This window comes from Sinocyclocheilus grahami, unplaced genomic scaffold (genome assembly GCF_001515645.1).
Source record: "Sinocyclocheilus grahami isolate Dianchi unplaced genomic scaffold, SAMN03320097.WGS_v1.1 scaffold339.1, whole genome shotgun sequence".
In the NCBI taxonomy this organism is placed as follows: domain Eukaryota; kingdom Metazoa; phylum Chordata; class Actinopteri; order Cypriniformes; family Cyprinidae; genus Sinocyclocheilus; species Sinocyclocheilus grahami.
Window position 1 is genome coordinate 925,265 of NW_015505518.1, and position 11,803 is coordinate 937,067.

The 11,803-nt window shown below is 34.9% G+C and overlaps 1 protein-coding gene across 1 annotated transcript in view; it reads left to right on the forward strand.

The window, feature by feature from the left end:
* Positions 1-4,783: 4,783 nt before the first annotated feature.
* LOC107602996 (gamma-tubulin complex component 3 homolog) overlaps positions 4,784-11,803 on the forward strand; it is a 21,999-nt gene continuing 14,979 nt past the window's right edge. Inside the window, exons 1-7 of the mRNA XM_016295658.1 lie at positions 4,784-5,010; positions 5,580-5,687; positions 7,167-7,234; positions 7,359-7,442; positions 7,555-7,766; positions 9,604-9,776; positions 11,232-11,287. Coding sequence (XP_016151144.1) covers positions 4,935-5,010; positions 5,580-5,687; positions 7,167-7,234; positions 7,359-7,442; positions 7,555-7,766; positions 9,604-9,776; positions 11,232-11,287 — 777 coding nt within the window. The 5' untranslated portion in view covers positions 4,784-4,934. The remainder of the gene's footprint in view (positions 5,011-5,579; positions 5,688-7,166; positions 7,235-7,358; positions 7,443-7,554; positions 7,767-9,603; positions 9,777-11,231; positions 11,288-11,803) is intronic.

Genomic DNA, 11,803 nt, shown 5'->3' on the forward strand with positions numbered 1-11,803 from the left:
AGTAGTTCATTCCCACAAATTACAGAAAAATAAATATTTGATCATTGTTTTTACAGTAACTAACTGGTTATTACTAGGTTATTACTACCAGTTGATCTTGACTAAAACATTACAAATTGCTCCAAAAAATCACGATTTTAAGAGAGGAAATACAATTATTACTACATACAATGTTATTTTATGTCCGATTTTAGATTGTACTTTAGATTTAGATTTTATTTTAGATTTTTATTTGAGTTGCATGTTAGATTTTCTCTGAATATTTTATTTTATGTTTGATTTTAATCAAACATATCTAACAGTTCTTAAAACCAAAATATGGGATTTGTGATATCTTGAGGTGCTTCTAATGCTTTAAAACACACACACACACACACACTTACATTGACAAGTGTGCAATACTAAACTGCACATTTATTTTATCATTCCATTTATCCACACCTGCGCAATACCTTTTAATTCATTTAAGCTAATTTCCAGTTTTGATATTTCACAACACCGCTGTGATTCTCAGTCATGAGCTCAGCCGGTGTCATCATTAGGCATGAAAACATAATACTGACTTCGTTTGAGAATTCAGGTCACAATCAGACGGAACTGAACCGCAGTAATAACTTCATTTCGAAAGCCTGAGATTAGTAACTGTAAACACCGGTTGTGTCCATATTGCTAGCTCTTTCCATATTCACAGACAGGCTTAAAAGTGATGCACCCACGCCTTGAAAACGGACAAGTGAATATCCAACGTGTTATCTCGGCTTTAAAGTACAAACATGTGTATCGGAAGCAGTGCAGCCCTTCGCAATAGAGCAAACCAGACCAACAAGTTGGAGAGAGTGATAACGTCTCTACTCACGTATCGAGTGATGAGGTTCCGAATGGTGCTGAAATCCATTCTGCTCGAGCCGCTCCAGGTGCGCTGTCTTCGGTTTCTCCTCTAATCTTGTAGAATGGGCACTTAAGACGCTAGCTGATCACTGTAGCAAGTCTCTGGTCCATGACTGTCTTCTACGGCTTCTTCTAGGCTTGACAACTGACAGTCCTACACGACTACCGCGAAAATGTAATCTACTGAGCACCTACTGAGATGAAGAAGGCTAACTTACTATGTAAAGTCCACACGTTGTCATAGTGACATGCTCCGGTTTCACCTACATACACACGGACTGAGGGGAAAAAACAGCAAGCTCTCGTTTTTCAAGGTGTTGCCTTAATATTTTAAGGGACCGGCCACTTCTTGCTTGTCAAGCGTCCCTCCGGGCTGTTCTCTGGTGTACTGGCGTACTCTCTCTCCTTCTCGGTGTAGTAGAGCTCCCTCGACTCCCCGTCTGTTTGCGCCGGAACGTCATGAGCCCCGTGAGCGCACGCGCACTCTTCTGCTACACCCACCCGCCCACGGTGATTTTTTTCGGCCTGTCCTCCGGTCACTCCCCCATCCAGCTACTGCCAATCAATCTCAGGCAACAAACCGGTTTAGGGTGATGACATTGCCTCTCAAGTGTTTTAGGACTGTGTGGGGTGACTTGACGACTTCAAAAATATAATTAAAAAAAATAATTTACAATAAAAAAGGAAAAATGATTGGGAAATAGTAGAATAAATAACTAACAACTACAATAATAACAGAAACAAAAATAATAAGTATTTTCAGGGAACACACACTGGTAAAAAATGTATAGCCTGAATGCACTCTGCTAAATGCATAAATTATTATTATTATTATTATTAAATTATTTGTATCATTATTATCATACTATTATCATAATAATGTCATAATATTATCATACAATTATCTTAATAACCCATTTAAGCCCACCGGCAACTATAGTTGCTGCAGTTTATAGTCGTCATTTTCCTTTAGTAAGTATTTTTTCTAGATGTTATCCATGTTTTATTTCTCAATGACATGCAAGAAAACAACCAAATAAAGGATTTCAAGAAATTCTTTCAATTGCAATAATAATAATAATTTTAAAAAAAGGATTTCAAGAAGAAGAAAAAAGGTATTCGCTTCCTTCCTGTCACATGAGGCTGTCAAGTTCCTACCCCTACTTCCAGGAAGCATGGCGAAGGCAAACCCTCCAAAAAGAAATGTAATTTGAATTGTTACTAATAAGTCTTTTTTGTTGACATATATATATCTACATAATCATGAAGGTCTCTAGAATCATCCAAACAAAACAAATCTTACAGGAGATCTATAGTTTTTTGTATACTTTAGTTGCTTAGTTACTATATTTGCCGGTGGGCAAATGACTTGTAAGTGCATATCATGGGGAAATTAATGTTAATAGGTTAATAAATCAAGGTTATTGGTCTTGTTTAGTGCTTTTTGCTTTCATAATATCCCACCTAAAACATAACTTAACCCTTTAACTGACATCTCTACTGTACAGTAGACCTTAATTTGATAGAGAATACATCTGTCAAAAGGAGGAGATGAGAGAGCAATCTTTCCACAGCTCCACTGCCCCACTTCTGTGTCTGCTTTTGCCATGGGGCGGGGATTTCCAGTTTTCAAGTGACAGCAGTAGTTTACAAACTTCCATCAGTCACACAAAAGGAAGAATGGAAAAATAAAGAGCTAACGCATGCGATTAATTGCTGTAGATGATTTTTTTTCTCCCTTTTATGACATTATGTCTTGTAAGGGGCAAAATATTGAGGCCCCTTTATCCAGTTTGGGTGCGTTTCATTCTAATTGGTCAAGGACCCTAATTCATTTTATGACTAATAGCTTATGGTTCCATTATAATGTTGAAATTCAGACAAGTAATGAGTTTACATTTACATTATTATATGAAATCACCTACTACAGTCAGCCATTGAATACTATGGGCCTAAAAAAATGCGTAATTTTCTTTCAGGTATAACTTTTTTATTATATACATGTAATATTTTCTTTATTCTATTTCTTTATTTTCATTTAACTAACACACCTCTAAGAATGAAAATACCTGCATGTTCAATAATAAGTAAATAAATAAACAAACAAACAATCGTGGGTGTAGCCTACACATGATAATTATTTAAATAAGCATATATTTTAAAAAGAATATCATTAATTTCATGAATATCAAGGACTTTTGTCAGGGTTAATCCATTTGACCTAATCAATATGTGCCTATTCATAAAATGTGTGATATTTTACATATTTACATAAAGTATAGTATGCAAATATGTTTGTGTAAATTTATAAAACTACTTGTACCTTCACTGCTTACATAAGGTAAAGTTCACCCAAAAATGGAAATTGTGTCATCGTTTAGTCACCCTCAAGTTGCAAACCTATGAGATTCTTTCTTCTGTTCAGCACAAAAGAAGATATTTTGCAGAATGTTGGTTACCAAACAGTTGAATGCGTAATTTTCTTTCAGGTATACCTTTTTTTTTTACATAGATGTAATATTTTCTTAATTCTATTTATTTTTATTTATTTATTTTCATTTCACTTTTTGATACACAATACCCTGCTGGGGCAACTTAATGGCTGCACTTTGTTCTGCACTAAGTTCCACCACTTTAATACAAATGAATTTGTTGTGTTTTCATATTTAAGAGTTATAAGACAGATGCAGCCTTTTTTGGGTTTGTATCGAATGTTCTTCGACTTTAATGCATAATACATTTGTTTATGAATAAAGATTGATCTGTTGAAAGCAGTTATTTTGAGTTAGATGCCAAAAGCTCTCCTCCTATTCAAATTTGACATTGAAGGAGTGCATACAACATATTTGCCCACCGGTAACTATAGTTGCCGCACATTCATATTCGATTTTCAAGAAAAGAAAAATAAAAACCTGGGGAAAATAAATGCAGAACATGTTCACATAGGACTCTATTAACATGACTAGATGCATGAAACCATTCAGAAAAATGTGGGCACAAATGGGTTAATTAAAAATAAAAACATTTACTGTATCTATTACACATTATGAGATCAGTATAATTTCATTATTTTTATGTAATCAAACGAAGAATGATAAATATAATGTGTTATATTTTTGAATAATAAAATAAAAGAATTTTTAAAATAAAAATAAATAATGATTGATATTATTATATAATTATTAATCTAAATTATTATAAAAAATATCAAATTAGTTAAATTATTTAAATTATTAACTAAATAAATTAAATTTCTAGCCATTTATCCCTTTACAGCTTTTAGTAAAAAAAACTATATTTTTTATTGATGCAGTCAAAAATATATCAGTACAATTCATTTAGCTAACCTACTTCTACTTTACACATTTATACTCCTACTACTACTACTACTACTAATAATAATAATGATGATGGTAGTAGTAGTAATAATAATCATCTTCATCATCATCATTATTACATAGAATATCAAAATGTATATAATAATATTTCATCATAATTATTCAGATAAATTATATATTATATAATTAATTTCCAGTAATGGTCTTGTTTATAGTCCTGTGCACCATTCAAACATGTATCAAAGCTGATTAATTACCCCTTTACAGTTTTTTGTAAAAGAGAACATTTTTGATTATTAATGGCTTTAAACAATCAAACTATAATAATAATAATTATTATTATTATTGTTGTTGTTGTTGTTGTTGTTGTTATTATTATTAGTAGTAGTAGTAGTAGCAGCAGCAGCAGTAGTAGTAGTAGATGACAGATTTTAATGTAGGCTTTTTTTCAACATGTTTTATGATATTTTGCGCTTAAGTAAAGTTTGTAGGGAGGAACTTTTTCCGGAGTCTTATTTTACAGCCGGCTGTTTTTCCGCTGCGCACCACAGCTGTGACTGTCCGACTGTGGGGCGCTTTTCGGCGGGTTCCGTTAAAATGGCGCTGTTGTTGCCAGGAGCTGAAACCCAGCAGATGAAAAACGACAGCGGTTAAAAACATACCGCGGACCTTTTTCTGCTCGCACGGAGGGCAATATATACGTGCACAATGGCGGCGCTTGATCAGAAATCACCCAACGTGCTTCTGCAGAATCTGTGCTGTAAGATCACGGGCAAGAGTGAAGGTAAAGACACATCTCATTCTGTCGTCCAGCTGCTAAAACATGATTAGCATGTGTAGCGATGGACTATGCTGTGAGTTTCGTTGAAAACGGACAATGTGATGTGATGTGATATGATATGATAATGCATGTGATTGAGGGTGAGATACTGTAAGAGGACAGGCTGGGAAAACATCAGGGAGGTGCTGGATAAAACAGGGCCCCTGTTTCAAATGGCCCTTCATGTCAATAAAGACCCTGATGCTTCGAACTCAAGCTATTATGCCATCTTTTATCAGCTCACTGGTGCTGTCATATTTCAAATGTATGTATGAGTTAAACCCTAATCTGAAGGAAACACATCTCAGAGAGTCCACAATAGACATAAACAGATGAGAAACAGGCATTTCACTTTAGAATAGAATGAAGAAGAACGTTTATTGTTGGACATGAGCAGTTCATCATTGGACCTAGAGAATGTATAAACAGCAGACATAACAGAATATGATCCCTGCTTTCAGTTTCCAAAAAGAGGAGCTAATGCCTGTATGTATAATCAGATTTGCTTGTGTATCTTCTGTCATTGTTCTCAGCTGATGTAGCCCATCAGTTCCAGTATGCAGTGCGGGTCATCGGAAGTAATTACGCACCCACAATTGAACGGGATGAGTTTCTGGTGTCTGAGAAAATTAAAAAAGAATGTGAGTAATCTGAAACCCTGTCCTTACGTTATTCATGAGCAGTTGTGCATTCAGGAGGTTTCGTAGAACATGATGTGCAGGGTTTAACAATAAGGATTTTTTTTTTTACCTGTTTGGTGGATCAGGAGGATAGTAGTTCCAATTTATATGATATATGATATTGCATGGCATGAAATTATGCAAACAACCATCAATTGTAGTGATAATTAGAGATTGACTGCTAATCAGTTTTACCTAAAAAAAAATTCTGATATTTAAGCATTTTTTCCCTTATTTGCATACCGTTTTTTGTAATATCGGATCCATAGATAAATGGCTTATAACTTCCAACAGAATGGCCACTCTATATACAGTTTAACCAGATCCACTTGTTTAAAGGTTTCTAAATTCTATTAACATTTTCTGTTAATTTCACTATTAATTGTCATTGACATACATATAGCTCTGTGGAAAATAATGTATTATCTCTGTGAGTGATTGCGATCTCCAAGTGTAATGTATATAAAATGGGGCAAAATACACTTGTTTTATGCAATAAATGCTTTTAAAAATTTGTTGGGTGATAGTCAGAGTATTGATAAGATGTGCATGTCATTTGCTGGTAGATTGTCTGTAGATGTGCTACTCGTTGTAAAACAAAAAATATCATAGTTAGCAGGCATTTCAAAATCTAGACCAACAAAAACATGAATAATTCCGATAACATGCCATTTGAAATGGACCATAATGTATTTACTGTTTTGTGTTACTTTTCTGACAATGTATAATTATTCCAGTGAATTAGCTGTCTTTACTCCTTAGCCTAATAAACAATGCTTAAACCTTAATTTTACTAAAATTACAGTTATACAAATGTAAAACAAATTACATTTATGCAAAGTTTATACACTCCTGTGTTATTTGTTTTATATCTGAAATTGTTAGACTTTGTCAATTTATTTTGCCTATTGTTTATTTTTCTGCAGTTGTTGTTATAAAAAAACTAGGAAAGTTTTTACCCAAAGTATAGTAATGGACATTATTTTTTTAAAGCAAATATCACTTTAAAAGGTGCTATATAATTGTTATTTTTATTTCTTTTATTTTTTATGAAATAATATTGTATATTGTTAAATTATTGTATACAGTTCGTTAAAGTATTAATGTGTTAAGATTATTTTAAATCTTATTTTTTTTTATTTTGCCTTGAATATAGTCTTTGCTGAGATGGCATAAAATGGTAAATGTATTAATAAATAAATAAATGGTATAATTTAACAAAAACTGAATTTTGCATATTAGTTAGTGGACATATAAACATAGAAATAATTGGTTATAGAAAAATCAATATTGGTCGATCTCTAGTGATAATGCAATACGGGCCCAGTAGTGCTAGTGATAGTTCTGTCAACAGCCCCTAAACTCATCAGGCCATTCTTTAATATTTCTGGTTTATACGTTTCAGATGCAAAATATATATTTTTTTCTTATTTATTGTAGTATTAAAACAACGACGGGAAGCAGATGCTGCCCTTTTTTCTGAGTTGCACAGAAAGCTTCAGACTCAGGTCGGTATCCAACTCATCGCCAGCACATTGAGTCCTTATTATTATCATGATACGTGTAGACTAGATATAATGAATGGCATATCGTATGGTTATATTTGTTGATTTATTTGTTTCTGGTGAACAGGGTGTATTGAAACATAGATGGTCCATCTTATACCTCCTGCTCAGCCTCTGTGAGGACCCAAGGAAGCCATCTAACCGTGTTCCTGTATGTTCCTGAGATGTTTCTTCAGCAGCTATTCTGCAGATATATCACAGTAACATAATGAAAATCATTCTGCATTATGTATAAGACAAAGTTTCTTTTTTCCCCTACACAGGTGTGTAGTTATGGAGCTCTGCTTGCCCAGGCTTTGCCCCGTGATGTCCACTCCACCCCGTTCTACTACGCCCGTCCCCAGAGCCTCCCACTCAGCTACCCAGAGCGCTCTGCGACTGCCCATAACTCCAGCATTGCTACCAGTGGCATCAGCAGTATGGGAGTATTCTCAATCAATGGGCCTGGACCGACCCCTCCATCTCTGCTCACTGGGTGAGTGACAGTGATGGACTGATTTTTCCATACATTGACCATGGGCTGTCAAGCTCCAAAAAGGACAAAAATAGTACCATAAAAGTCACATATACCACATTGCACCAACGTAGCTATCAGTAATGCCAGTCGACACTGATACTATTGTCATGTGATCATGTGAAAGAGAAATTGGTGTTTTTGGGCAATTTGGGGTTTTTAGGCTTTATGATCATTCTAAAGAATAACTAAATTATTCTTAAAGGGGTCATATGATGCGATTTCAAGTTTTCCTTTCTCTTTGGAGTGTTACAAGCTGATTGTGCATAGATAAGATCCCTGAAGTTGCAAAGACTAAAGTCACAAAACCAAAGAGATATTCTTTATCAAAGTTAAAACTCTGCCCGTTTGAGAGAGGCGGGGCATAGAGGACCTACAATAATGTACAGTATTTGAAAAATAATGTGTTTTTTGAACATTAAAGCATGTCAACATATTCTGTTACACCAAATACACCAAATAATTATCTTTTAAAAAGCATCATATGACACCTTTAAGAATTTCTCTTTTTGTGTTTAATGGAAGAAAGTTATTCATACAGGTTTAGAACATTATTTACAGTGAGAATTATTTTTCATTTTTGAGGTGAACTATCTTCAAAATTAATTTTCATGCCAAACAGCTGCAACATCCACTGTGAAATACATCAATGCAAACACAACTGTTCAAAAGTTTGGGGTTGGTACGTTTTTTTTGTTTTTGAAACCGAAAACCAAAACTGCGTTTCTTTGATCAAAAATACAATTTAAAATGAAAACTGTTTTCTGTTTCAACATATTTTCAAATGTAATGTATTCCTGAAATCTGAATTTTCAGCAGTCATTACTCCAGTCTTCAGCGTCATGTGATCAGAAATCATCTCTGAAGACAGATAACTTTTTGTCTGTTTATGGGTAGAATTTGACTACAATCCATTAAGAATGTTTCCATTTCTCTGTTTCTGGTTTGTTTAAATACAAATATTTACAGATTATTTTTTCAGTAATTGTTTTTTGTCTACAGGGAAAATAATCATGTCCCATGTAAAGAGGTTTTCACTGCATGCATTTACTATACATTTCTAAAAAGTGAAGTTATTTACATGAGCAACACTAATTGCTAATAATTGCTCTCATTATATTAATTGAAACAGTTTATTACTGTAAGCAGTTGCATACTGTTGCATCACATTGCAATGCACGCTATGTTTCATACATTTTATTTATTTTGAATTGTTTTATTGTGCTTCATATAGTGCTTTATCACTGCAACAGCCTATGACAGCATATGGGTTTATTCTCTTCCTATCTTTTTTTGATATAATTTTTTCAGTAATGCAGCTGTTGTATTTGTAGCATGTTTAATTGAACTGCCATACACTCATCTATTATTAATGCAGCTGTCTAGCACCTGCAGCACTTAAGATATTTAAAATATGGCCATGTACTCAAAGCCATGAATTAATTGATTACTGGATCCATTTCACAGTAAATCTGTCAAACCAACAGCATCATTAAAGTGTCTGAACCTTAGTGTCATTATTTGTTTAAACTTTAAAGCTCACCGTTACGAAGTAATTAGTGAATTGCCACAGGTATTGCTAATGGGCATCAATGACGAGTTTCAAGAAAATGGGGTTTGAGGTGAAAATGTTTTTAGCAAAATGACAATGTAAACATTTTAGGACATTTTTTTTTAACACCTTCCTAGAATTTGACCTTTTTTAGTAGAGATTGGCTGTTAAATGATGAAATGCAGAGGGTTTCAGAGAAACTTGAGTGTATTTATAAGAAAGTTTAGCCACTTATATCATTTTCAGACCTGGACCCCAGGCCGTTGGTGAGTCTATGAGAGGGTCTCGTCTAGCCTGGACTCTCCCGATCTCCAGTTCCCCCTCTGGGGCAGCTGCTGCCCCTCGTCCCCCCAGTGGACCCTCTTCCAGTCCGGCATCCAAACTCCCACAGAGACAGAGACGAGATGGAGATGGCAGTGGTGAGTGTCTGCATCAACAGTCACTGTTTTGTTAAAGGAAATGCTCAGGACATTTCAGGAAATAATTGTGTGATTTATATACTAAAATAAATAAGGATAGTATTTTGAAATATTAAAAATATGTGCTGAACACCAGTGACAGGTGCCTGGGAGTTTTATGCAGTAGATGCTATAAATGTTTCACTCTGTAAACAAATCCTTGTTATATGTTTTTCAGTAGTTTTTAGACTACTTATGATTAGTTAATTGTCCTTTACATTTGGTTTTTGTCCTTTAAGTGTAGAGAGAAGTAAGAACTACAGTGGGGAAAAAAAGTATTTAGTCAGCCACCAATTGTGCAAGTTCTCCCACTTAAAAAGATGAGAGAGGCCTGTAATTTTCATCATAGGTATACCTCAACTATGAGAGACAAAATCCAGAAAATCACATTGTAGGATTTTTAAAGAATTTATTTGCAAATTATGGTGGAAAATAAGTATTTGGTCAATAACAAAATTTCATCTCAATACTTTGTTATATACCCTTTGTTGGCAATGACAGAGGTCAAACGTTTTCTGTAAGTCTTCACAAGGTTTTCACACACTGTTGCTGGTATTTTGGCCCATTCCTCCATGCAGATCTCCTCTAGAGCAGTAATGTTTTGGGGCTGTCGCTGGGCAAAACGGATTTTCAACTCCCTCCAAAGATTTTCTATGGGGTTGAGATCTGGAGACTGGCTAGGCCACTCCAGGACCTTGAAATGCTTCTTACGAAGCCACTACTTCGTTGCCCGGGCGGTGTGTTTGGGATCATTGTCATGCCTGGTTGAGCTGCACTAGAGAAGGCAATGAGTGTTATCACTATGTCGGAGATGTACTAGCTTTCTCAAGGCAGACGAACTTAGAGTGGTTACAATCATCCGGGTTTAAATCCCTCTCCAATTGATTTGATTTTGACGCAATATTTACGCTGAAGCTCGCAGGTAGGGGGCATGACATTTCCCGACCAGGCGCCGAGTGCTGCCAATCACAACACACACTGACCCAGCTAACCAATCACAGCACATTTCGTATTTCAGAAGGTGGGCCAGGCCTTCATTTGATACAGGAACTATTCGAGCCGTTCATGCCAGACTGGGGAGAGAGGTGTTGTAATAATGTAAAATATGTGAAAAATAATGTGTTTTTCCTAGTACCTAGAATGAGAGCCTGTTCTACTACACCCCCAAAACAAAATCAAGGCTTTGTAAAAGAGCATAATAGGACCCCTTTAAGATGCAGTCAGCTTCATGGCACACGTTACCTTTTTATAACCGGTTGTAGGACACTGTTTAACCACGCTAGTACAAATTCAAAATAAAAATACACAGACTACATAACAGTTTGTTTACAACTTACAAGTAGCCTACATTAATATATTGATGGACCCTACTTTTCGACAGACTACGAGACATTCTTTATGTTTTCCAGGGAATAGATGGAAAGTTCATCAAGATGTGCAGCCCAGAAAACTGCTACAAAATTGATTCAAAGGTGATTCTTTAGTAACTGTATCTTCCTTTCATTCTGGTCCTGTCTTTCTCTCTTTCGTTTTTGTTGCTCACTCGCTCACATGCAGACTAAATAACTATAGTAACTAGACTGTTCACGGTTACTGTGCAACGTACAGGAACAATCAAACAAAATTGTTCTGAAAGGTACTTGTCACATTGAGAGCTACTGGCACAATAACTGCTTCAGTCATGCCACAGATTGGAACTGAGATATATTTGTGATATCCAAAATATACACTATCATTTGTTGTGAAGTTATGAATAATTTTATTCAGCATGGATGCGTTAAATTGATCAGAAAGGACATTTATAATGTTACAGAAGATTTCTATTTCTCTATTTCAATTTGAAATTTCGATTCATCACAGAATCATGAAAAACAATGTGTCATGGCTTCCACAAAAGTATTAAGCAGTTAAGCAGTTTTTAACATTGATAATATTAAGAAATGTTTCTTGAGTAACAAATCAGCATATTAGAATGATTCCTGAAGGAT